General features: G+C 51.0%; 1 protein-coding gene and 1 long non-coding RNA gene across 2 annotated transcripts in view; both read right to left on the reverse strand.

Moving 5' to 3' along the window:
* dele1 (DAP3 binding cell death enhancer 1) overlaps positions 1–13,139 on the reverse strand; it is a 34,082-nt gene extending 20,943 nt beyond the window's left edge. Inside the window, exons 1-2 of the mRNA XM_052013510.1 lie at positions 13,044–13,139; positions 2,767–2,890 (exon numbers count right to left, since the gene is read on the reverse strand). Coding sequence (XP_051869470.1) covers positions 2,767–2,890; positions 13,044–13,074 — 155 coding nt within the window. The 5' untranslated portion in view covers positions 13,075–13,139. The remainder of the gene's footprint in view (positions 1–2,766; positions 2,891–13,043) is intronic.
* Positions 13,140–15,435: 2,296 nt separating this feature from the next.
* LOC127569315 (uncharacterized) overlaps positions 15,436–27,225 on the reverse strand; it is a 152,387-nt gene continuing 140,597 nt past the window's right edge. The window contains exon 2 of the long non-coding RNA XR_007956175.1: positions 15,436–19,997. This is a non-coding gene — a long non-coding RNA (uncharacterized LOC127569315). The remainder of the gene's footprint in view (positions 19,998–27,225) is intronic.

Below are 27,225 nucleotides of genomic sequence, written 5' to 3' on the forward strand. Positions count from 1 at the left end.
TCCATGTATGGAAGTTGGAAGTAATGCGGTGGAGTTCACTTTGTTGCTGACCTGTAGAAGGAAACAGGTATTTGTGTGTGGACGACCACGGTTCGGATGCTTTTCGGGGTGAGGAAGTCACTACCGAGTAAACACTGGAGTGTCGTTTGGGGTCCATCGTGGAACATTTGGATTTCGTATGTACTCTCTCTATGTTTTTCTACATCTACATCTTATCTTCAGACAACGGTGGTTGTTGAAGAAGCCCTTGCTCATGTTTCACCTTTTGGCTTGCGGAACTGAACTTCAAGAACCATTCCAGACATGGGAGTTTTGGACTTTGTCACACACACACATGAAGAGTTTAGTTTTGGGGTTAACGTTCGAGGGTTAACATTCTTGAATTCTAACATACTAACATTTTTACTTTTATTTTACGTATTATCATAAGTAGTGATTAATAAAATAGTTTTTAACACTAAATCATGCTCAGTGTGTTTCTTTTGTTGCTGGTTCGTGACAACAGTGAAAAACTTGTCTTGTGTACCGTTCATACAGATCAGTTCATTACATAGTGCATTGAAGTACATAGAACATTACAGCACAGTACAAGCCCTTCGGCCCACGATGTTGTGCCAAAGTAGTACAAGGTAAAACAATAACAGAATGCAGAATAAAGTGTAACATAACGAGGTAGATTGTGAGGTCAAGAGTCCATTTTATCGTACTAGGGAGCTGTTCAATAGTCTTATAACAGTGGGATAGAAGCTGTCCTTGAGCCTGGTGGTACGTGCTTTCAGGCCTTTGCATCTTCTGCCCGATGGGAGAGGGGAGAAGAGAGAATGTCTGGGGTGGGAGGGGTCTTTGATTATGTTGGCTGCTTTACCAAGGCAGCAAGAAGTGTAGACAGAGTCCATATTTTGATTATCTCTTTTAATCTTATATACCTCTATCAGGTCACCCCTCAGCCTCCTTTGCTTTACGGAAAATAAGCCCAGCTTATCCCATCTCTCCACGTAACTAAGGGATCCTCCAATCCAGGCAACAACCTGCTGAATCTCCTCAGCACTCTCTCCAGCGCAACCATAACCTTCCTATAGTGTGGTGACCAGAACTGCACACAGTTCGGGCCTCCTCTACATCAGTGACACCAAACGCAGACTAGGTGACCATTTCGCAGAACACCTGCGCTCCGTCCGTAACCGCGACCTGCATCTCCCCGTTGCCAGTCACCAACTCCCCCTCCCACACTATCACTGATATAGAGAATTCCAAGCTGGAGGAACAGCCCCTCATTTTCCGTCTTGGAACCTTGCAGCCTAACGGCATGAACATTGAATTCTCCCACTTTAGGTGATCCCCCCCCCCCCCACCAGGCCTCTTCTCTTCTTCCCTTTCCTAGCCTCTTTTTTCTCTCTCTTTCCTTACCTTTGACCCATCCCTCAGTGGATCTGCTCTCCCCTCCTCCCCACACCTATCACCATCCCTTACTTGCATCTACCTGTCACCACCCTGTGTCCACCCCGCCTCCCCTCTTTTGTCCACGTATCACTGCTCTGCTTTTCCCTCCTATATATTGGGCTTCCCCTTTTTCTGTCTTCAGTCCTGACCTGAAACGTTGACCGCCTGCTTTTCTCCACGGATGCTGCCTGGCCTGCTGAGTTCCTCCAGCATCATCATGTTTTTCATCCAGATTTCAGCATCTGCAGTCCTTTGTTTTTCTACAATACTCCAAGTGTGGTCTGAACAAAGTTTTCTAAATTTGCAACACAACCTCCCAACTTTTATATTCTATGCCCCATGAAGGTAGTATTGCATGAAGTATTACAAGAAATCTACTTACCGAGAAAAAACCATTGTAATCAATGAAGTAAAACCCTCACAACTATCAAAAACCCACTCTCACACTGCCTTTTGACTTGCCATGTGACTGATTGACAAACAGAAGGGTTAAAGTTCACTTGTACATCCGCCTGCACTGCACTTTCTCTGTAACTGTAACACTATATTCTGCATTCTGTTATTGTTTTCCCTTTGCACTGAACTACCTCAAGCACTTATGTTTTGGAATGATCTGTATGGATGGCATGCAAAACAAAGTTTCTCACTGTACCTCGGTACATGTGACAATAATAAACCAATTACCAAAGATGAATGCTCCAATTTATCACCCCCACTATTAGAAGTTTAATTCTGAGGATCACATGATAATTCAGCCCAGAGGTTAGGTTAGGTCTAAGATAAGGAGGAAGAGAGTTAGAGGAGAGCTCCAGAACTCCCCCTACCCACCTCCCCTCGGAGAGTAGTTGCAACGTCTGACCTCATGGTGAAGGCAGAGTCTCTGACAACGTTTATAAAGTACCTGGACATGCACAAATCACCAAGGCAGAGACGGCTAGGGACCAAGTGCTGGTAAATGGCACAGATGGTGGTGTGAAGGGCCTGTTTCTACGCTGTACGACTTTCACACTTTGAGAAGACTGTTCAGCCCATGATATATGACTAGCTTGCCCCAACTCCAATTAGCCCCATGCTACCTGTGACATCGGTCCCACACCAAAGGGTTTAAGCCTCAACTGCCCCATGAAGTGCCCTAACAAACCACCGAGTCGTACAGCATGGAAACAGGCCCTTCGGCCCAACTGGACAGCATCAAACAACCACCGTCCACCACCTCAGTGGAGCAGGGATGGGCAGTAATTGTTGGCCTTGCTACACTGGTGGATTTACTGGACAGCGCTGCTTGGAAAACGAAACTGGGATCTGTGTGATTGACTGGCAACCAACCTGTATTTGGAGGGTAGATTGTTGGGAACCAGAACCGGCGGGTTTAGCAGGTCATCTTCGGTACAATGAGTGGGAGGCAGGCGCAGCGAAGTTGAGGGTCCGGTGGTGGGCCAGCGATGAAACACTGAGAGGAAAAAGAGAGAACCAGTGAATAAAATAGGGAAAGCTCCTGGGCAACACCTCGAAACTTGGAAAGATCTGGCAGGATCCCAGCCAGCCATGTGCTGGGGGAAGATGTCACGTTGGTTCAAGAGGTCCCAGCACTGGCTTCACTGAGCAAACCTGGGTGGGCAATAAAACTGGCCCACACCCCGTGTCCATTGACTCCGTCTACACTTCCTGTCGCCAACATAATGAAGACCCCTCCCACCCCGGATGATCCCCCCACCACCTCCCTACCAAATTGGGCATAAGATACAAAAGCCTGAGAACACGTACCACCAGGCTCAAGGACAGCTTCTACCTGCTGTTATAAGACTCCTGAACAGACCTCTCATATAATAAAGATGAACTCTTGATCTCCTAATCTACCTCATTGTGACCCTTGCACATTATTTGTCTGCCTGCACTGCACTTTCTCTGTAACTGTAACACTATATTCTGCAACCTGTTCTTGCTTTTCCCTTTTTACTACCTTGATGTACTTGTGTGGAATGATCTGTCCAGATGGCACGCAAACAAAAGCTTTTCACTGTATTCCGGTACATGTGACAATAATAAACCGATTAAACTACTAAACCCTTCACTCTTGGCTCTCCCCTTCTGTAAAGAAATAAGGAATGTGCATTTCTGTACCAGCTTCAAAGCTCTCTACAACAAATGAAATATTTAAAAGATCTTTTCTAAACAAATGCTCATTGTTTGAAATGAGACAACTTTTGCACAGCAAACTCTTACAAATAGCACGATAATAATGGTTGGCTCTTTTGCTTTCAGGACGTTGGATGAAAGGGAAACATTGCCCAAGGCGTCCTGGGAAACTTTGGGCCAAATCAGCCGAGTGGCAGTTATGGGAGCGGCCAGGCTGGTGGAGTGACTTGCTGATGGCTGACTTGGCCATCTTTGCAGCATCCCCTCATCGGTAACCTTATCCCAAGTCCTGTTGCTGTCAGCTGGAACACTTTGGTCCCTTAAAGGTGGTCTCCTGCCATTCGGTGATCCAACTCCACTGAGACGTTATGGCACACTGGACAGCAGAATGGCTGCAGTCCTCTGGCTGTGAGAGACCCGGTCTTTCCTGGAGACTCTGGGCAAGGGTGGAAAGTGTACAAGGTCATGAGGGGCACAGAGAGGGTGAATGCACACAGTCCTTTGCTCCAGAGTTGGGGAATCAGGAACTAGAGGGCATAGGTTTAAGGTGAGAGGGGAAAGATTTCATAGGAACCTGAGGGAGGTGGGTATATGGAACGAGCTGCCAGAGGAAGTGTTGAGGCAGGTACAATTAAAACACACTTGATAGGCACATGGATTGGAAAGGTTTAAGAGGGATGTGGGCCAAATGGGACCAGCTTAGACAGGCAATTTGGTCTCCATGGACCAGTTGGGCCAAAGGGCCCGTTTCCAATGCTGTATGACTCTACTGCCAATGTTCCTGTTTGTCCAAACCACCAGTCAGAGGTACTTTGGGAAGTCAATTAAATGAGATCAGAAACAGGTCCCAATATTTTGAAGGAATGTCTGTTCTTTAGAAGGCTATAGACCAAGTGTATGGACCATTAGTATGGATGGGTACTCCAATAGAGACATGGACAAGGTGGGCCACTCTATGACTCAATGAAGTAATTTTGAAATTTTAGATGATTGGTTTATTATTGCCACATGTACTGAGGTACAGTGAAAAACTTGTCTTGCATACCGTTCACACAGATCAATTCATTACACAGTGCATTGATGTAGTACAAGGTAAAACAATAACCGAATGCAGAATAAAGTGTAACAGTTACAGAGAAAGTGCAGCACAGGCAGGCAATAAGGTACAAGGCCATATCGAGGTAGATTGTGAGGTCAAAAGTCCATCTTATCGTACTAGGGATTGACATGCAACACCCAGCAAAGTCTCTCAGCTGTGCCCTCTTTTGATGTGGGGAAGGGTGTGAAGCCAGTCCCCAACAGAGGACACAGCTGAGAAACATTGCCAAGGGTTTACTGGCCAACCCGTGAAGTACAGCTGGTCACATGACCTTCCTGCACACCATCAACCAGTGAGCGGTGGGGAGTCGCACCACTCTGCTATCCTCCTGAGCTCCCAAAAGAGCTCACCGGGGACATCATAGCTGCAACTTCAAGTAGAGTGGTGGGTGGGCTCCAGCTCAGCATCCCTGTGGGATCTTCCCCACGCTGTCGGGAGGGTGCACCAAAGTTAGATTTAACTTCTTCTGAAAGTCAGCATCGCTGACAGTGTGGCTCTCCTTCAGTACTGCCCTCGGATTGCCAACCTGGCCAGATTTCCAGTAAGGTACTCTGATCCATAACTTGCTCACTTGTGAGGCAACGGTGTTATACATTAGCCACAGTTGATGCCTCTTGTCAGGTGGATAGGGTAGTGAGGAACCTTGCTTACCTTCATTGGCAGGGGTATTGAGTATAACAGCTGGGACATTATGTCGCAGCTGTATAAGACATTGGTTACGCTACAGTTGTAATGAGTACAGTTCTGGTCACCACACTATAGAAATGATGTGGTAGCATTAGAAAAAGTGCAGAAGAGATTCACCAGGATGTTGGCTGGAATGGAGGGCTTTAATTACAAGGAGAGATTGGACAGGCTGGGATTGTTCTCACTGGAGTGTTGGAGGCTGAGGGGTGATGTCATGAAGGTTTATAAAATTAGGAGGCATAGGACAGGGCAGATGGTCAGTCTTTTTCCAGGGTAGGGGAGCCTAAGACATAGGTTTAAGGTGAGAGAAGAAAGATTAGAGGGGATCTGAGGGGCAAGTTTTCCCACACGGAGAGCGGTGTATATGGAACGAGCTGCCAGAGGAAGTGGTAGAGGTGGGTACGATTACATGTTTGAAAAGCACTGGCTTTTATTTCTCTTATAGCCATGCTCAATGGTTATGAGATGTTATGTCAAACCTGAAGCTAGAGAAGATTCGTTGTTTCAATTCTTGAATCTGACTTAGACTTTCAAAACCCTGTGGGGACCTTTTTGAATTATTTTCAAAGCCTTTGATTTACTGACTAAAATACAGACATTGGCTGATATCGTTATGTCTCAAGGGTCTTTCCGTGTCTTTTTTTTAACCAAACAGCTCCGGTTTCTGGTAGTGGGTGTAATTTTTTTATATAATAAAATTATTCCAATTTTTTCTTTATTAACTATCACATGTGACTATTAGAGTATTGTGATCTCAATTATGATTTAACACAATGTATTCAAATAGTATTTTATCCTCTCTTTGATGCATGTACTCTGCATTTTTTTGTAGAATTAATAAAAATATTGTAAAAAGAAAGAAAAGCATTTGGATAGGTTCATGGATAGGACAGGTTTAGAGGGATATGGCCTGATGCAGGAAAATGGGATTAGCGTGGACAGGCACTGGTTGGCATGGACAAGTCAGCCGAAGGGCCTTTTTCCATGCTCTAAAGCTCTGTGGACACAACCTGTCAAATGTAGATTCTTGGTAGATGCTGAAGGTAGCAGTGAGCTACAGTCACAGCACAACCAGTCAGGGAATCAACACCAGATATACTGGTGGCTTGCAAAGCACCCCCACCTAGTGCCGAGACTGAGCAACTAACACACTATGTGCACACGCACTGCATTTTAATTGGATCACACGTGTGTCAATTATCCAGGAGGAAAAAGGGATTTGATATATTTCATAACTACTTCACAGTCACATGAGAAACAGGCCCTTCAGTCCACCTTGACTAGCGAGTACCGATCTAAACTAGACACACAAGAGAGACTGCAGATGCTGGAAATCTGGAGCAACACACCGAGCGCTGGAGGAACTCAGCAGGTCAGGCAGCGTCTGTGGAGGGAAATAGTCAGTTGATGTTTCAGGTCAAGACCACTAATCCTATTCATTAGCTCTTGGTCCCAAAGCCTTTTAAAGATTAGATTGTCCCTCAAAAGGCTGGGATCTGTGAAAGTGTTCAGGCATAGATCGGCTGGTCGAGTGGTGTCACAACAACAACCTCACACTCAACGTCAGCAAGACCAAGGAACTGATTGTGGACTTCAGGAAGGGGAGTCGGGAGAACACACACCAGTCCTCATTGACGGGTCAGCGGAGGAAAGGGTGAGCAGCTTCAAGTTCCTGGGCTTCAACATCTGAGGAGCTATCCTGGGCCCAACACGTTGATGCAATCACATTTTGTGTCTCAGGTCATGGTTTGAAGGTGGCCCTTGACAAAACCGGTGAAAACATATGGGATCCTTGTTTTTTTTCTCTTGTAAAGCCAGAGTACAAAAGCAAGCAACCTCCTGTCTAATCCTATACTTCAGCATTTGCTTCCGATTCGCAATGATTACCAAGCCAGGTAGGTGACTTCATTCATGTTTCTTTGCAAAGCTGTCTGCCGCAAAGAATTAATACATTACTTATTGGAACTACTTTGGTTTCTAGTACTCCCTTACAATCTCCATCTGTCCCTCTTGCCCTCATTCTTTTGTATGGTGGTTGCACAGGTTAACCAAGCTGTGGTTCAGCTAATCGAAACATGCAACTATTGTGCTAGCTGCTTAGAAGCTGGAAGGATTAAAAAAGGAAAGGCCACTTGTATCTGGAGAGACAAACTTTTTTGTTGGCACTTGTATGTTACCTTGCGAATTAATGTGAGATAGGTTGGTGCTGGATAGGATTTTGTACTCCCCAGGGTAGGGGAGTCCAAAACTAGGGGGCATAGGTTTAGGGTGAGAGGGGAAAGATTTAAAAGGGACCTGAGGGGCAACTTTTTCACACAGAGGGTGTGAGTGTATGGAACGAGCTGCCAGAGGAAGTGGGTGAGGCAAGTACAATAGTGTCATTAAAGAAGTTCTTGGATAGGTACATGGAGGGGTGGGACTCAGAGGGATTTGGGCCGAATGCAGGAAATTGGGACTAGCCGGGTGGGGCACCGTGGTCGGCATGGACTGGTTGGGCCGAAGGGCCTGTATCCGTGCTGTATTGCTCTATGACTCTAAAGACTCATAAATACTGCTTTTGGCCCAACAGAGGCACTGCACCCAGTTTCAGGCATTGAACTTTCGGAAGAGCATTAATCCTTGGAGAGGCACAGAGGAGATTTACCTGCATTGGAAATGCAGAACTGAAAATTCATGGGATAGACTCTGTTTTCCCATAAAGTATAAAAATATCAAGGTGAAACTTAACATGTGTTCAAAATCATGAAAACCTTTTGCTAAATGGGGATAAAACAGAGACAGAGGAGACTGTAGCTGCTGGGGCAACAAACTATCTGCTGGAGGACCTCAGCAGGTTGAGCAGCGTCGACCCACTGAGTTCCTCCAGCAGATTGTTTGCTGCTCCAGATTTCCAGCATCAGCAGCCTCTTGTGTCTCCACTGTAGCTGCTGGGATGTGGAGGAACTCAGCAGGTCAGGCAGCATGTGTGGAGGCAAAGGGATAGTCAACATTTCAGGACGAGACCCTGCATCAGGAACTGAGGTTGGAGAGGGGAGATGGCCAGGATAACAAGGTGACCCTCATCAATTTTTATAGATGCACCACAGAAAGCATCCTATCTGGACTGCTCTGCCCAAGATTGCAAGAAACTGCAGCCACAGCCCAGTCCATCATGAAAACCAGCCTCCCCTCCATGGACTCTGCCTGCACTTCTTGCCGCCTTGGTAAAGCAGCCAAACGTAACCAAGGACCCCACCCCTCCCCCCCCACCGGACATTCCCTCTTCTCCCCCCTCCCATCAGGCAGGAGATACAAATGCTTGAAAACATGTACCACCAGGTTCAAGGGCAGCTTTTATCCTGCTGTTATAAGACTCTTGATCGGAGCTCTTGCCTGATAAAATGAAATCTTGTTTTCCTCAGTCTACCTCGTCAAGGCCCTTGCACCTTATTGTCTGCCTGCAGTGTAACTGTAACACGATATTTTGTATTGTGATTGCTTTTTGCTTTGTATGACTTCAATGCACTGATGGTAAGGAATTGTATTGCATGCCATCCAGACAGGTAGTTTCTCTGCTGTATCAATCTACAACCCTCCCTCTGTCAACCTCCCCCCCCCCCCCCACCACCCCACCCACTGACAAAGACACTTTCCCCCCATCACACATCCTCTACCCTCCCACTCCCCCCCACACAGCCTCTGTCCAGTGTCGCCTTCACCCACAGACACTCCCCTCTCGTCCCCCCCTCCACACCAGGTTCCCCCTCCCCCCACCTCTGCCCACTGTCCACATTCACCCACATACCTCACCTCCCCCTCCCCCAATCCTGCCCCCACAAACACTCCCACCCCCCGACACCCCTTCCCCTCCCATCCAGCCCCAATCCACGTCCCCTCCCCAAACCCCTCCCTCCCGTCCCCCCTCCCCCTTCCAATCCCTCCCCGTCCCCCCTCCCAATCCCTCCCCGTCCCCCCGTCCCCCTCCCCCTCCCAATCCCTCCCCCGTCCCCCCTCCCCCTTCCAATCCATCCCCCGTCCCCCCTCCCAATCCCTCCCCGTCCCCCCTCCCCCTTCCAATCCCTCCCCGTCCCCCCTCCCCTGTCCGCCTCCCCCTTCCAATCCCTCCCCGTCCCCCCTCCCCTGTCCCCTTCCCCCTTCCAATCCCTCCCCCGTCCCCCCTCCCCCTTCCAATCCCTCCCCCGTCCCCCCTCCCCCTTCCAATCCCTCCCCCGTCCCCCCTCCCCCTTCCAATCCCTCCCCCGTCCCCCCTCCCCCTTCCAATCCCTCCCAGTCCCCCTCACCCCGTCCCCCCTCCCCCTTCCAATCCCTCCCCGTTCCCCCTCCCCCCCTCCCCTGTCCCCCTCCCCGTCCCCCCTCCCCCTTCCAATCCCTCCCCCGTCCCCCCCCCTTCCAATCCCTCCCCGTCCCCATCCCCCGTCCCCCCTCCCCGTCCCGCCTCCCCCTTACATCCCTCCCCCGTCCCCCCTCCCCTTCCCCCTTCCAATCCCTCCCCGTCCCCCCTCCCCCTTCCAATCCCTCCCGTCCCCCCTCCCCCTTCCCCTTCCAATCCCTCCCCCCTCCCCCTTCCAATCCATCCCCCGTCCCCCCTCCCCTTCCCCCCTTCCAATCCCTCCCCCGTCCCCCCTCCCCTTTCCAATCCCTCCCGTCCCCCCTCCCCCTTCCAATCCCTCCCGTCCCCCCTCCCCCTTCCAATCCCTCCCCCTCCCCCCTCCCCCTTCCAATCCCTCCCCCTCCCCCCTTCCAATCCATCCCCCGTCCCCCCTCCCCTTCCCCCTTCCAATCACTCCCCCGTCCCCCCTCCCCTTCCAATCCCTCCCCGTCCCCCCTCCCCCTTCCAATCCCTCCCGTCCCCCCTCCCCCCTTCCAATCCCTCCCCCTCCCCCCTCCCCCCTCCCAATCCCTCCCCCTCCCCCCTCCCAATCCCTCCCCTCCCCCTTCCCCCTCCCAATCCCTCCCCCTTCCCCATCCCTCCCCCTCCCCCCCTCCCAATCCCTCCCCCGGCCCCCCTCCCCCTTCCAATCCTCCCCCGTCCCCCCCTCGCCCCTTCCAATCCCTCCCCCGTCCCCCCCCTCCCCCGTCCCCCCCCTCCCCCTTTCAATCCCTCCCCCGTCCCCCCCCTCCCCCTTCCAATCCCTCCCCCGTCCCCCCCTCCCCTTCCAATCCCTCCCCCGTCCCCCCCCTCCCCCTTCCAATCCCTCCCCGTCCCCCCCCTCCCCCTTCCAATCCCTCCCCCGTCCCGTCCCCCCCTTCCAATCCCCCCCCCTCCCCCTTCCAATCCCTCCCCGTCCCCCCTCCCCCTTCCAATCCCTCCCCCGTCCCCCCCTCCCCCTTCCAATCCCTCCCCCGTCCCCCCCTCCCCCTTCCAATCCCTCCCCCGTCCCCCCCTCCCCCTTCCAATCCCTCCCCCGTCCCCCCCTCCCCCTTCCAATCCCTCCCCCTCCCCCCTCCCCCTTCCAATCCCTCCCCCTTCCATCCCTCCCGTCCCCCCCTCCCCCTTCCAATCCCTCCCCCGTCCCCCCCCTCCCCCTTCCAATCCCTCCCCCGTCCCCCCCCTCCCCCTTCCAATCCCTCCCCCGTCCCCCCTCCCCCTTCCAATCCCTCCCCCGTCCCCCCTCCCCCTTCCAATCCCTCCCCGTCCCCCCCTCCCCCTTCCAATCCCTCCCCCCTCCCCCTTCCAATCCCTCCCCCCCCTCCCCCTTCCAATCCCTCCCCCCCTCCCCCTTCCAATCCCTCCCCCCTCCCCCTTCCAATCCCTCCCCCGTCCCCCCCTCCCCCTTCCAATCCCTCCCCCGTCCCCCCCTCCCAATCCCTCCCCCGTCCCCCCCCTCCCCCTTCCAATCCCTCCCCCGTCCCCCCCCTCCCCCTTCCAATCCCTCCCCCGTCCCCCCTCCCCCTTCCAATCCCTCCCCCGTCCCCCCTCCCCCTTCCAATCCCTCCCCCGTCCCCCCTCCCCCTTCCAATCCCTCCCCCCGTCCCCCCTCCCCCTTCCAATCCCTCCCCGTCCCCCCCTCCCCCTTCCAATCCCTCCCCCGTCCCCCCCCCTTCCAATCCCTCCCCCGTCCCCCCCTCCCCCTTCCAATCCCTCCCCCGTCCCCCCCTCCCCCTTCCAATCCCTCCCCCGTCCCCCCTCCCCCTTCCAATCCCTCCCCCGTCCCCCCTCCCCCTTCCAATCCCTCCCCCGTCCCCCCCTCCCCCTTCCAATCCCTCCCCGTCCCCCCTCCCCCTTCCAATCCCTCCCCCGTCCCCCCCCCTTCCAATCCCTCCCCCGTCCCCCCCTCCCCCTTCCAATCCCTCCCCCGTCCCCCCCCTCCCCCTTCCAATCCCTCACCCGTCCCCCCCTCCCCCTTCCAATCCTCCCCTTCCATCCCTCCCCTGTCCCCCCCTCCCCCTTCCAATCCCTCCCCCGTCCCCCCTCCCCCTTCCAATCCCTCCCCTGTCCCCCCCTCCCCCTTCCAATCCCTCCCCCTCCCCCTTCCAATCCCTCCCCCTCCCCCCCTCCCCCTTCCAATCCCTCCCCGTCCCCCCCTCCCCCTTCCAATCCCTCCCCCGTCCCCCCCTCCCCCTTCCAATCCCTCCCCCTTCCAATCCCTCCCCCGTCCCCCCCTCCCCTTCCAATCCCTCCCCCGTCCCCCCCTCCCCCTTCCAATCCCTCCCCCGTCCCCCCCTCCCCCTTCCAATCCCTCCCCCGTCCCCCCCTCCCCCTTCCAATCCCTCCCCCGTCCCCCCCTCCCCCTTCCAATCCCTCCCCCGTCCCCCCCTCCCCCTTCCAATCCCTCCCCCTTCCAATCCCTCCCCCGTCCCCCCCTCCCCCTTCCAATCCCTCCCCCTTCCAATCCCTCCCCCGTCCCCCCCTCCCCCTTCCAATCCCTCCCCCTTCCAATCCCTCCCCCGTCCCCCCCTCCCCCTTCCAATCCCTCCCCCGTCCCCCCCTCCCCCTTCCAATCCCTCCCCCGTCCCCCCCTCCCCCTTCCAATCCCTCCCCCTTCCAATCCCTCCCCCGTCCCCCCCTCCCCCTTCCAATCCCTCCCCCGCCCCCCCTCCCCCTTCCAATCCCTCCCCCGTCCCCCCCTCCCCCTTCCAATCCCTCCCCCGCCCCCCCCTCCCCCTTCCAATCCCTCCCCCGTCCCCCCTCCCCCTTCCAATCCCTCCCCCGTCCCCCCTCCCCCTTCCAATCCCTCCCCCGCCCCCCCCTCCCCCTTCCAATCCCTCCCCCGTCCCCCCCTCCCCCTTCCAATCCCTCCCCCGTCCCCCCCTCCCCCTTCCAATCCCTCCCCCGTCCCCCCCTCCCCCTTCCAATCCCTCCCCCTTCCAATCCCTCCCCCGTCCCCCCCTCCCCCTTCCAATCCCTCCCCCGTCCCCCCTCCCCCTTCCAATCCCTCCCCCCTCCCCCTTCCAATCCCTCCCCCCTCCCCCTTCCAATCCCTCCCCCCCTCCCCCTTCCAATCCCTCCCCCCCTCCCCCTTCCAATCCCTCCCCCCCTCCCCCTTCCAATCCCTCCCCCCCTCCCCCTTCCAATCCCTCCCCCGTCCCCCCCCTCCCCCTTCCAATCCCTCCCACCCCGGACCCTCCTCCCCCTCCCCATTCCCCCCGGACTCCCTCCCACCCCCACCCCCACCCCGACCCCGACCCCCACCCCGACCCCGACCCCCACCCCGACCCCGACCCCGACCCCGACCCCCACCTCTGCCCAGCGCCGCCTTCACCCTCCACATCGCCGCCGCTCCGTGTCCGGGCCCCGCCGCCCGACGATCCCTCACCGGGTTGCGTCACTTTCTCCCGCCACCGGCGGCGACGCCTCTACGTCACGGCGTTACCCCGCCCCCTCCCAACCTGACGTCACAGCCCGACAATGCCTTCTCCGGACCGTATTCTCAGTGACGTCACATCCACGTCAACGTGCCCATCCATTTCCGGCCAGTCATTCAATGAAGCTCCTCGCAACCAGCTTGTGTTCAATGACAAATGAAGGGGACCGGTGGATCCAACCTAAACCTACCCGCTTGTCTACTGACAGAGAAAGGCTATTCTTATCTCCGCCTTTATTTTGATGAATAGCTTCCCGCAATTACCTCTCATCATCTGTGGGCAGAAAGAATCCCGGTTTATTTTAACTGTATTTGTTTCTGGGTGTGGGCGTTCTTCACGAGGCCAGGTTTTTATTGTCCCACCTTCTCGAAACGTTCCAGTTCCCGTGGAGGAAGATGTTTCCTGGACCTATCAGGCCTATTCTGCCATTCAGTAAGATAATGGCTCAGCTCTTTGTACCTTATTGAGAAAGAGAGTTCTAAACGTTCACGACTCTCTGAGAGAAAAAGAAAGAAACTCATTTTGAATTAAATATTTGATCCCTTATTCTTAAACGTTGATCTCTAAATTCTAGATTCTCTCAGGTGAGAAAACACCTTCTCCACATCCACTCATAGTGTCCATGCTGACCACCATGTACCCATCTATACTAATCTCATATACCAGCATTTGGCCTGTAGCCTACAGTGATTTGGTGATTCAAGTGCTCATCTACTTTAAGTTACTTTTTAAATGTTGTTAGAGTCTCTGCTTCCCAACCTTCCCAGGCAGTGCATTCCAGATTCCAACCATCTTCTGGGTGTGTTTCTTCCCTCAGATCTCCTCTAGCTCCGTGACTGCGAGGCTCTAACTCCATCTACAAGTTTGCAGGTGACACCGCTGTAGTGGGCTGTATCTCAAATAACGATGAGTCGGAGTACAGAAAGGTGATAGGGAGCTTAGTGATATGGTGTAATGACAACAACCTTTTCCTCAATGTCAGCAAAACAAAAGAGCTGGTCATTGACTTCAGGAAAGGGGGCGGTGTACATGCTCCTGTCTATATCAATGATGCCGAGGTCGAGAGGGTTGAGACCTTCAAGTTCCTAGGAGTGAACATCACCAATAGCCTGTCCTGGTCAAATCACGTAGATGCCACGGCCAAGGAAGCTCACCAGCGCCTCTACTTCCTCAGGAGGCTAAAGAAGTTTGGCATTTCCCCTTTGACACTCACCAACTTTTATCAATACACCATAGAAAGCATCCTCTCTGGATGTATCATGGCTTGGTACGGCAAATGCTCCGCCCAGGACCGCAAGAAACTGTAGAGAGTTGTGGACACAGCCCAGCACATCACCGAAACCAGCCTCCCTTCCTTGGACTCTGCCTTTACCTCTTGGTGTCATGGTGAAGCAGCCAGCATAATCAAAGACCCCACCCACCCGGGACATTCTCTCTTCTCTCCTCTCCCATCAGGCAGAAGATACAGGAACCTGAGGGCACGTACCACCAGGCTCAAGGACAGCTTCTATCCCACGGTGATAAGACTATTGAACAGTTCCCTTATACGACGAGATGGACTCTTGACCTCACAATCTACCTTGTTATGACCTTGCACCTTATTGTCTACCTGCAATGCACTTCCCTGTAGCTGTGACACTTTACTCTGTACTCTGTTATTGTTTTTACCTGTACTAAGTCAATGCACTCAATGTAACTGCACTGTGTAATGAATTGACCTGTACGATCGGTATGCAAGACAAGTTTTCACTGTATCTTGGTACAAGTGACAATAATATACCAATACCAATACCATAAACCTCTGTCCTCTGCTTTTAAATGTCTTTATTATGGGAAAAAGTTTCACACTATCCACTCTATGCTATGGCCCTTGGAATTTTGCACACCTCAACCAGGCCACCCTCAGCCTCCAATGCTCCAAGGAACACAAATCCAACCCATAACTGAAATGTTTCATCCAGGCAACATCCTGGTGAATCTTGACCCGAAACATCGACAATTCTGTTCCTTCCCACAGATGCTGCCTGACCCGCTGAGTTTGGTGTTTTGCTCCAGCTTCCAGCATCTGCAATCTCTTGTGGCTCCATCTTGGTAAATCTCATCTGCATCCCCTCCAGTGCAATCAAATCCTTTTTTAGTTTGACAATTTTTTTTTACTGACACCCGTGGTGTGTATGCACTATTTCAATTTTCTAAGATGCACAAATGATAAATGCTGAGTTGATTCTGAAGATCAATTACTCAAAGGAAAAAGAGAATAAGGAAAATTGCTAGAAAATAATGTGTTTATTTTGTTAACGAGATAAATGAACAGTACATTACTGACCAACAGGGCAAATATCAAAAGACTTCTCACGCTTAACACAATGTATACAGACACATTCTAAATTAACACTGTTACAACTGATTTGAAAATATTGGTCGTACCAGTATTGAGATAAAATATCTGTGTAAAACTAACTAAAAATCCTTGCAAACCTTCTCATTCGTACACTGTCACTTAACCCATTCAGAGAGAATTCAAACGCAAAGCAACTTCATAATGTGGTGTCGTAGTTAAGGGCCGAATGGGTCAGCCTTGAAAGGGTGGGAAAACACACACAAGATGCTGGAGGAACTCAGCGGGTCGGGCAGCATCTGTGGAGGGAAATGGACAGTCGACGTTTGGGGTTGAGACCCTTCATCAGGACTGATGTATTTTTAATGACCATCGTGACAGCCATAGCAAAATCAGCTGTAACTCTTGGCCCATATTGCATGCTGTCATTTTATCTGGGTTCCCAATCACAGTCAATGCTTATGCTTGAGTCTCACACTCAATTACACATCCTGGGCAATATGTTGGTCCTGATTTTAGTCACGATAGGGAAAGGTAGGTGGGAGGCTTTGGAATTCCAGCCAGGCAATCTGGAGACAGGCATCAAATTCAACCTAAGCGACGACTAGCGGAGTGTTTGAGTGACGTGAGACTGGACTCTCAGATTTTCAAACCTTCCCCAGTCCTACCCTTAGAGTTACAAATCCTCCCACTCTCACCTCAAAGCGACGACATCTATCCAAGATTAATCCCCAAAACTTGAACCATACGTGATTCATTTGGCATCCATAGGAAGAATAATCTTACATGGATGAAAAGAAATGGCTCTGATAAATTCCTAAATGTTCATAAATGGACGTTGATATCAAGAGCAGTATTTATTGTCTGACCAAGTGGTTGCCCATTCAAAGTCTTTAAGGTGATGATATTCTTACGATGGTGTCACACTGAGAATTTTTACCACTGGTCTGAGTAATAAGGTAAACCACTTGGCACAAGCTGGCAGCAGAAACAAGTGCCCAGGAAGGACACATAGCTGTGGTAGCCAGTCTGGGTGACCACATAGTCAAAGAGCCAGAGAGCAGTAGAGATCACAGAGGGGGAGCAGTGAGGGAGGGCCTCACAGAACTCCCGTCAAAGAAAGGAGGAAAACTTCTTCAGGGTAGGCATACCTCGAGGAGGCTTCACAGTGGAGCAGCAAAATGGAGACACAAGAGGCTGCAGATGTTGGAAATCTGGAGCAACACACAAAATGCTGGAGGAACTCAGCGGGTCAGGCAGCATCTGTGGAGGGAAATGGACAGTCGACGTTTTGGGTCGAGACCCTTCTTTAGGATTGATGTAACATTGAGGTTGAGGCCAAGATTGCATCAGTTGTGGTCTTACTGAGCAGACTTGAGGGGCTGATTACCCTTATCCTGTTTCTCTTGCTTCTCTTCTTTATGTTCTAATATAAACAAACAACACTCCATGTCCAAATCAGGATGTGTGCGTGAGTAGGAGATGGGGAGGTGAAGTTATCCCATGATGTCCCTGCACTGTGGCAGGCACGGTAGCATAGTGGTTAGCATAACACTCTACAGCGCCAGCGACCCGGGTTCAAATCCGCCGCTGTCTGTAAGGAGTTTGTACGTTCTCCCCGTGTCTGCGTGGGTTTCCTCCGGGTGCTCCGGTTTCCTCCCACATTCCAAAGGCGTACGGGTTAGGAAGTTGTGGGCATGCTGTGTCAGTGCTGGAAGTGTGGCGACACTTGCGGGCTGCCCCCAAAATCACTACGCAAAAGATGCATTTCACTGTGTGTTTCGATGTACATGTGACTAATAAAGATCTTATCTTATCTTATCTTACCTGCAGAACCTGCTGGCCTGGTCTGACTTAGAACCCAACGTACCTGCAGGGCAGACACAGAAGGGACTGCAGAGGCTGGAATCTGGAGCAGAAAAAAACCAAACTGCTAGAGGAACTTGGCAGGTCAAACAGCATGTATGGAGGCAAAAGGATGGTCGACGTTTTGGCCGAGACCCTGCCTCAGGACTGAGAGCCTAGGGGGGAGATAGCCAGTATAAGGAGGCGAGGGGGAGGGGTGAGACAGGGGCTGGTGGAACCAGGGATGAGGGGCAGATGGTTTCAGGTGAGGGAGGGTGGGGGGAGTTGGGACACAGCAGCTTTGGGTGCTAGGTGGAGACAGATGAGGAGAGAGAGTAAAACAAAAAGCCTCTTGGACCTTGTCGGACAGGTTCCGCACCCACTCCCTGCAGCCAATCATAACACAATTTGCCTTGGCTGTACTCCAGTTAAGGTTCATTATTCCTTTGCATGAAAAGTTAAAATTGTGCAGTTACTATACCTCCAGAGCAGACCCATACACACTCAGTGACAGGGATTTTCCATTAGGGGTTACTTCCAGGACAGTTCTGGACTCTCTAGAAATTAACACCAGATTAATCACCAGAGCAAACAAGCAGGGAGACAGATTATAGGCAGCAACCAACAATCTGCTGGAGGAGCTCAAAGGGTTACACAGCATCTGTTGGGGGAAACGTTTTGGGGTCAAAAACCCCGCATCAGGACTCGTGCCCACCCGCTGAGTTCTTCCGGCAGATAGTTTATTGCTCAGATTCCAGCATCTGCAGTCTCCAGGGAAGCTATAGGAACAGTGCTGAGACCTGTGCTCAGTTCATCCCCCTTCAGCACCAAAGAAATACAAGGGATGGGGAAAGGGATGCTGTCTCACAATCTGCCAGGATTAATCTCATTAGATAACAAAGAATTTGATTGCTTTTCCTATCAGCTGTAGGGAGACACCAGGAGCTGAGGACTGACCAATGGCACGTTTGGAATGGGGCTATTGCAAAAGGAGGTCATGTGTTAAGACCTCCAGGAATACACCCAGGGTGGCCTTCGGACAACCATGGAGTTCCAAATTACAGTGCATATTTCTAGTTCTAGTCCCTTGGTCATTCCCAAATATGACTGATCCACAACTGGTGGCTCTCCTCAGGTGCTAAGCTTTGGAGTTTCTCTCTGCCTTACCAAACTCTCTCTCCATTTTTAAACACTCTTTAAATCCTACCCCTTTCAATAATCTTTGCTGACCTCTTCCAAGATCTCTTTATGGGCTCTGCCATTTGGTTTTGTCTGATAATCCCATCCTGGGACCTTTTACTATGTTAAAGGCACTATATGAATGCAGCTGTTCTAGTAAGGAGAAATACAGTGACCTTTCACCCTGGAATAGAACTCCTGGGTAAAGAGGAAGAGGTCTGGAGGGGGTGTGAGGAAGGATTTGTTTCACCCGGGGGGGGGGGGGGGGGGGGGAAGGTAGTGGTCGGAATCTGGAACACACTGAGGGGGTGGTGGAGGCAGAGACTCTCTCAAAAGTTCAGTATCTGGACGAGTGCTTGAATCACCAAAGCAAAGAAGGCTAAGTGCTGGTAAATTGTTTTAGCATAGTGGGGTATTTGGTGGTCAGCATGGATATGGTGTGCCTAAGGGTCTAATTCTGTGCTGTATGACTAGATGACTCATCCTAGAGTAATCAGGTGAGGGCGTGGTCTCTTGGCTGGAAGAAAACTACTGTGACATAACACTAGAGAGACTCCACCGAGCTCATGGCACATGTACACAAATATAGAAGCACAGGAACTGGATGAGGTCCCTTTGCCAATCACTGAGATTGTGGCTGTTACGTATATTACCCACCCTACTCCCCTCGGTTCATTACCCCAGTGCCCGCAACTAACAAACTTTCCAGATCTCACTTTTCAGTTGAGGCACAGGAGACCGCAGACGCTGCAATCTGGAGCAACAAACAATCTGCTGGAGGAACTCGGTGAGTTTTGAGTCCTGGTACAGGGTTTCGACCCGAAACATCGACAGTTCCTTTCCCCCACAGATGCTGCTCGGACCCGCTGAATCCTCCAGCAGACTGATTGTTGATTCACTGCTTCAGCTGACCACCCACCCCAGCCACTACAGTGTTTTAGGGGAGATTGTTCCAGATTTCTTTGACTATCCCTGCCACTTCCAAACTCATGAACATTCCTTGTTAAATATGAAGAGGGTCTGCAGATGGAGCACAGAAGTTGGCCATTTGGGCCTCTTCTCCATCCTAGAGTCTCTACTCTCCTCCCACTCTCTGCACCTCCACCCATCTCCACGTCCTCCTCCTCCTATCCCCCTCCTGTGTTCAGCCTTCACTGTGTCACTTCATTCTGTGTGGGGAGGGAGGGAAGGGGGAGTGTCCTTCAAGCAGATTTCCTCAAGAAATCCATCCCTGCTATTCAGTCTAAACATCCCACAACGAGCAGCTGCCTCCAGGAAGCTACGACTGGACTTTGATTTTCAAAGTTCTTCAAGAGGACACCTTCAATGCACAGGATTGCAAGGGGCTGCAGAGGGTTGTAGACTCAGCCAGCTCCATCACGGGCACAACCCTCCCCACCATTGAGGACATCTTCAAGAGGCGGTACCTCAAGAAGGCGGCATCCATCAACTAAGGACCCTCACCACCTGGGACATGCCCTCTTCTCGTTACTACCATCGGGGAGGAGGGTACAGGAGCCTGAAGATCCACACTCAATGATTCAGGAACAGCTTCTTCCCCTCTGCCATCAGATTTCTGAACGGTCCATGAACCCTTGAATACTACCTTGTTATTCCTTGTTTTTTGCACTATTTATTTAGTTTTGTAATTTATAGTAATTTTATGTCTTTGCACTGTACTGCTGCCGTAAAACAATGAATTTCATGTCGTACAAGTCTGTGATAATAAACCTGATTTCTGATCCCCTGAACTGGTTGTCTGGTTGTGTTCCCAACTCCGGGTCCTGCCTGCCATCCTCAGCATCTCAACCACGTGAGATCCTGGTTTAAACGCTGCACTGTATCTGGGGAGGGAGGGAAAGGGGGAAATCTCCTTTCAGCAGATACAAACCGCCACACACTTAGACCCAAACATCTACGACACTGACACCAGGGAGTGAAATACTGAAAGTTATCAAGTAACCAAAATAACATTCACAAATATTTACAATATTTGCTTAAAAGAAAATATAGAGAAAAATAGTTCCTTTATATAAGTTCATTTTGTGCAAAATATCTACCTATAAGGTGAATGTAATTGGCTGGAATAAATTCAAATATTGCAATATTATACAAACTCTAACACTTTAACCTAGTTTTTATCTGGATAATATTACCCTGAAAATGTTTTGCTCCAGATTAGAACCAGGGTGAGATCCTTCTGATAAGAAATGCACAGTTGAAGGCTCTGAAAAGTTACTATCTAAACTGTTAACTGGTCCCAAATAGATTCATCCTTTCCCATTCAGTTCACAAAAGTCCCAAAGCCTTGACAGCACGCTGTCTCCCTTTCTAATCATACACTCTAAAACCGTCCTGGTTTTAGCTATGCATATCTTAATATAAGACGAGCATTTCAGGCCACGGTTAGACTTCCTGGATCTTAAAACCAAAGGATGATTGTGAGCTTATGACTGAGGAATGTCAATGAAAGTCCAAACCACTACAGTGCATGGCTGGAAGAGAGGGAGTAGAGGGGTAGACTGTCGGGGCAACTGCACTGAGAACACAACAGAATATAGGAGTGAAGGAATCTGGAGTGTGAGGGAGAGGAGAGGACCCTCCGTTTGGAGGGAGTGAGGGAGTGGAGGAACCTCTCAGTTTGAGAAGAGACGGAGAGAGGAGAAGCTTCAATGAAAATCAAAAGAAAGCCACAGAATCTGAAACAAAAATAGAAAATACTGGAAACACTCAGTAGGTCGGGCAGCACCTGTGGAGAGAGGCACAGAGTTAACGTTTCAGGTCTGAACCTGACCTGCTGAGTGTTTCCAGCGTTGTTTTTGTACATGGGAGGGAAAGTCTCTCATTTTGAGGGAGACTGATAGCAGGAAGGTGGCTTGGAGGGACCAAACAGCACAGGGAGAGCGGAGGAAATCCCTCTGTTTCACAGGTCCCTCGGTTTGGAGGGGAGACAGGGAGGGATTGGAGTCCCTCAGTTTGGAGGGAAGACAGGGAGGGATGGGGTCCCTCAGTTTGGAGGGGAGGGTCCCTGCCAGTTTGGAGGAACATTGGGCGTGTTATGGTTTGAGATTCATGAGAGCCAATAGGTGCGCTGGGAGTTGGAGCCTTCACTGATTCCTTGGCATGTCCGTCCCAGCGGATTGGAAGGTTTGGAAATACAAAGGGGAGCTCATTCCAGACGTGCAAAGCCCCCCGAGAGTCTAATGCCCAAGTCCGTGGCTCACACCGACCTTTCCAGAGAGATTCATTGCTTCATGATTTTCACATTGTTATCCCAGTATTCCTCATGTCAGGATTCCCATGGAATCACTGGGATGGATCAGGTGATGCACTATTTCGGGATTTCTCCACCAGGCTTGTACTTTACGTGGTAGAAGGTTCTGGAACGGTGATGATTCCTGGCCACCAATCACAGGAGCTGTCCTCCACCTCGGGCTGGTTCCACTCAGCTTCAGTGTTCACCTCCAGTTGGTTGGGATCTTCGTTCATCTGAGGAAGGGTCACCAGAGTTTGGTTGGATCTTTGCTCTCACCACAGACAAGGGAGCTGAAAAGAGAGAGGGTGTTTTCAGTAACTCCTTTCATTCCTTAGAAGGGCCTAGAAATTGCTCAATATTTCTTATTAGGTTTTAAGGCAGGGTTGCAATCATCCTAGTGTTGATAAGTTGGATAATGAGCGATTAGGGATGGAGAGTTGTGGACACAGCCCAGTCCATCACAGAAACCAGCCTCCCTCCACGGACTCTTGTCTACACTTCTCCGCTGCTTCGGGAAAGCAGCCAACATAATCAAAGACCCCACCCACCACCCGGGACATTCTCTCTCCTCCCCCCTCCCATCAGGCAGAAGATACAAAAGCCTGAAAGCACGTACCACCAGGCTCAAGGGACAGCTTCTATCCCACTGCTTAAGACTATCGAGCGGTTCCCTAGTACGATAAAATGGACTCTTGACCTCACGATTTGCCTCTTCATGGCCCTTGCAACCTTATTGTCTGCCTGCACTGCACTTTCTCTGTAACTGTAACACTTTATTCTGCATTCTGTATTTCTTTTCCCTTGCGCTACCTCAATGTACTGGCTTCCCCCTGTACCTTTGACACCCTTACTAATCAAGAACCTATCACCCTTCGCTTTAAATACACACAATGACTGGCCTCCACAGCCGTCTGTGGCAATGAATTCCACAGATTCACCACCCTCTGGCTGAAGAAATTCCTCCTCATCTCTGTTCTAAAAGGACGTCCTTCTATTCTGAGGCTGTGCCTTCAGATCCTGGACTCTCCCGCTGAAGGAAACATCCTCTCCACGTCCACTCTATCCAGGCCTTTCAGTATCCGGTAGGTTTCAATGAGATCCCCCCTCACCCTAAACTCCAGCGAGTACAGGCTCAGAGCCATCAAACGCTCCTCATGCATTAACCCTTTCATTCCCAGGATAATTCTCATAAACCTCCTCTGGACCCTCTCCAATGCCAGCACATCCTTCCTTAGATATGGGGCCCAAAACTGCTCACAATACTCCAAACGTGGTCTCACCAACACCTTATAAAGTCTCAGTATTACAACCTTGCTTTTATATTCTAGTCCTCTCGAAATGAATGCTGACATTACATTTGCCTTCCTTACTACCGACTCAACCTGTAAGCGGGCAGCTTAAAAAGGAGAGAGAAAAAAACTTCGGAGGACTCGGGCTTCGGTTCGGAGGACTTCGGAGCAGCTAAGTGTTTTCTCTGTTTATCACTTTTATTAGGGTTTTTTGGGTGTAAGGGGTTAGTTTTTTGTTAGGGTTTTTAGTGTAAGGTTTAGATTTTTTAGTAAGTTTTTAAGTAGTCGAGTGGGGGCTGGACTGTGCAGGCGCGGCGCGGGCAGCTTAAAAAGCCAACAGCCTAGAGAGCGGGCAGCGTCGGAGCGGGCAGCGGAGTGAGTGGCAGCAGAATGTTCTGGCTTTGGCTCAAGGGGCTTCGGCGCGAAGGGGCAAGGAGGGTAAGTAGCTGGTAAGTAGGTAAAGGCAAGGTTTAGATTTTGGTCATTATAGATTTGTAGGTGGGACTAACTAGGGAAAAAAAAAGGTAGTCAGATGGAGGACATGGTGGTGTGCTGCAGCTGTTTGATGTGGGAACTCGTGGACCTTGCTGCGGTCCAAGATGGCCACATCTGCAGTAAGTGCTTGAGGCTGGACGAACTTCGGCTCAGAGTTGATGAGCTGGAGTCACAGCTACAAACACTGCGCAGCATAAGGGAGGGAGAGAGTTATGTAGACACGGTGCATCAGGTGACAGTAACCCCCCTTAGGGTAGGTACATCTGAGGTTCAGGAGGCAGATAGAATGGTGACGGTCAGGGGAGGGAAGAGGAAGAAGAAGTCAGGCAGGCAGACAGGACAGAGAGCCCCAGAGGCTGGTTCCCCTCAGTAACAAGTTTTCTGCCTTGGAAGCTATTGAGCGGGATGACCTGTAGGGGCCTAGCTGCAGTTACCTGGTCTCTGGCACTGGGACTGGTACTGCTGCTCAGAAGGGAAGGGTGGGAAAGAGACATGCGGTAGTGATAGGGGACTCGATAGTCAGGGAAACAGACAGGAGGTTCTGTGGGCATGAGCGAGAATCCCGGATGGTATGTTGCCTTCCCAGGTGCCAGGGTCCGGGATGTCACTGATCGGGTCCACAGAATTCTTGAGTGGGAGGCAGAGCAGCCAGAGGTTGTGATCCATATTGGCACCAACGACATAGGTAGGAAGGGGGATGAGGTCCTGCAGAGTGAGTTCAGGGAGCTAGGCAGAAAATTGAGGAACAGGACCTCAAGGGTAGCAATCTCGGGAATGCTGCCAGTGCCACGTGATAGTGAAGGTAGGAATAGGAGGAGGTGGCAGATAAATGTGTGGCTGAGAAGTTGGTGCAGGAGGGAGGGTTTTAGATTTCTGGATCATTGGGATCTCTTCTCGGGAAGGTGGGACCTGTACAGAGAGGATGGGTTACACCTGAACCAGAAGGGGCCAATATCCTTGTGGCGAGATTTGCTAGGGTGTTACAGGAGGGTTTAAACTAGTTTGTGAGGGGGAAGGGAACCGGAGGAGTAGGTCAGAGGAAGAAGGGAATGGGGAAAAGTCAGATCAAACAGGCAGAGAGGCTTTGGGGAAGGAGAAGCAGAATACAGGCTATAAATGTAGTAAGGTAGATGGACTGAAGTGTGTTTACTTAAATGCAAGAAGTGTCAGGAATAAGGGGGATGAACTGAGGGCTTGGATAAGTATGGGGGACTATGATATCGTGGCTATTACTGAGATGTGGCTGACGTCAGGAGAGGAGTGGATATTGAATATTCCTGGTTTTCGGTGTTTTAAGAGGGATAGGGAAGAGGGGAGAAGAGGAGGAGGGGTGGCGATACTGGTCAGGGACACTGTTATGGCTGTGGAAAGGATGGATGTTGTAGAAGGATCATCTCTAGAGTCCGTATGGGTGGAATTAAGGAACAAGAAAGGAGCAGTTACTCTACTAGGAGTATTCTATAGGCCCCCCGGTAGCAGTAGAGATATAGAGGAGCAGATTGGCAGGCAGTGTTTGGAGAGAAGCAGAAATAACAGGGTTGTTATAATGGGAGACTTCAACTTCCCAAATATAGACTGGAACCTGCTTAGTGCCAAAGGTTTAGATGGGACAGAATTTGTTAAGTGTGTCCAGGAGGGATTCCTGACGCAGTATGTTGACAGGCCGACTAGAGGGAATGCTGTGCTAGATCTAGTTTTAGGAAATGAACCGGGACAGGTGAAGGATCTATTGGTGGGTGAGCATTTGGGGGAAAGTGACCATTGCTCCATAACCTTTTAAATTGTCATGGACAGGGACAGGTGGAGAGAGGACAAGAGGATTTTTAATTGGGGAAGGGCTAACTACGAGGCTATAAGGAGAGAACTTGGGGGTGTAAATTGGGATGTCCTTTTTGAAGGAAAATGTACCATGGGGATGTGGTCGATATTCAGGGATCTTATACAGGATGTTAGGGATAAATATGTCCCGGTGAGGCAGTGAAGGAATGGCAGGGTGAAGGAGCCGTGGGTGACGAGAGAGGTGGAACGACTTGTTAGGGAGAAGAAGGTAGCATACGTGAGGTATAAGCAGCAAGGTTCAGACAGGGCCCGTGAGGAATATAGGGTAGCGAGGAAGGAACTTAAGAAAGGGCTGAGGAGAGCTAGAAGGGGGCATGAAAAGGCGTTGGCTAGTAGGGTTAAGGAAAATCCCAAGGCCTTTTTCAAGTACGTGAAGGGTAGGAGGATGGCTAGGGTGAAGGTAGGTCCGATTAAGGACAAAGGTGGGAGAATTTGCCTGGAAGCGGCAGAAGTGGGAGAAATTCTCAATGAGTACTTCTCTTCGGTATTCACCAGGGAGAGGGGTCTTGATGATGCGGAAGGGAGTGCTGGTAGGGTAATGTTCTCGAGGTTGTTGATATCAAGAGAGAGGATGTGTTGAAGTTGTTAAATAATATTAAGACGGATAAATCTCCGGGGCCTGACGGGATTTTCCCCAGGCTGCTTCGAGAGGCTAGGGAGGAGATTGCTGAACCGCTGGTAAGGATCTTTGAGTCCTTGTTGTCTACAGGGGTGGTGCCGGAGGATTGGAGGGTTGCGAATGTGGTCCCCTTGTTCAAAAAAGGTAATAGGGATAGGCCAGGGAATTATAGACCGGTGAGTCTCACGTCTGTGGTGGGTAAGCTGTTAGAAAGGATTCTAAGGGATAGGATTTATGAACACCTTGAGAATCATGGACTGATTAGGGACAGCCAGCATGGCTTTGTGAAGGGAAGATCTTGCCTCACAAGCCTGATAGAGTTCTTTGAGGAGGTGACCAGGAAGATTGATGAGGGCAGTGTGGTGGATGTGGTTTACATGGATTTTAGTAAAGCGTTTGATAAGGTTCCTCATGGTAGGCTTCTTCAGAAGGTCAGAGGCCAAGGGATCCAAGGAAGCTTGGCTGTGTGGATTAGGAATTGGCTTGCATGTAGAAAGCAGAGGGTTGTGGTGGAAGGAGTGCCCTCGGATTGGAGGGCAGTGACTAGTGGTGTCCCGCAGGGATCAGTTCTGGGACCTCTACTTTTTGTGATATTTCTAGATGACTTAGATGAGGGGGTGGAGGGCTGGGTCAGTAAGTTTGCAGATGACACTAAGATAAGCGGTGTTGTGGATAGTGTGGAGGGCTGTCGGAGCTTACAGAGGGATATTGATAGGATGCAGAGCTGGGCTGACAAGTGGCAGATGGAGTTCAATCCGGAGAATGTGAGGTGGTACACTTTGGAAGGACAAACTCCAGGGCAGAGTACAGGGTAAACGGCAAGGTACTTGGCAGTGTGGAGGAGCAGAGGGATCTGGGGGTTCATATTCACAGTTCGTTGAAAGTTGCCTCACAGGTGGAAAGAGCAGTTAAGAAGGCCAATGGGATGTTGGCTTTCATAAGTCGCGGGATTGAGTTTAAGAGCCGCGAGGTTATGATGCAGCTTTACAAAACTCTAGTTAGGCCACACTTAGAGTACTGTGTTCAGTTCTGGTCCCCTCATTATAGGAAGGATGTGGAGGCGTTGGAGAGGGTGCAGAGGAGATTTACCAGGATGCTGCCTGGATTGGAGAGTATTGAATATGAGGAGAGGCTTAAGGTGCTAGGGCTTTCTTCACTGGAAAGGAGGAGGATGAGAGGAGACATGATAGAGGTATA

This window comes from Pristis pectinata, chromosome 4, assembly GCF_009764475.1.
Source record: "Pristis pectinata isolate sPriPec2 chromosome 4, sPriPec2.1.pri, whole genome shotgun sequence".
Taxonomy (NCBI): Eukaryota; Metazoa; Chordata; class Chondrichthyes; order Rhinopristiformes; family Pristidae; genus Pristis; species Pristis pectinata.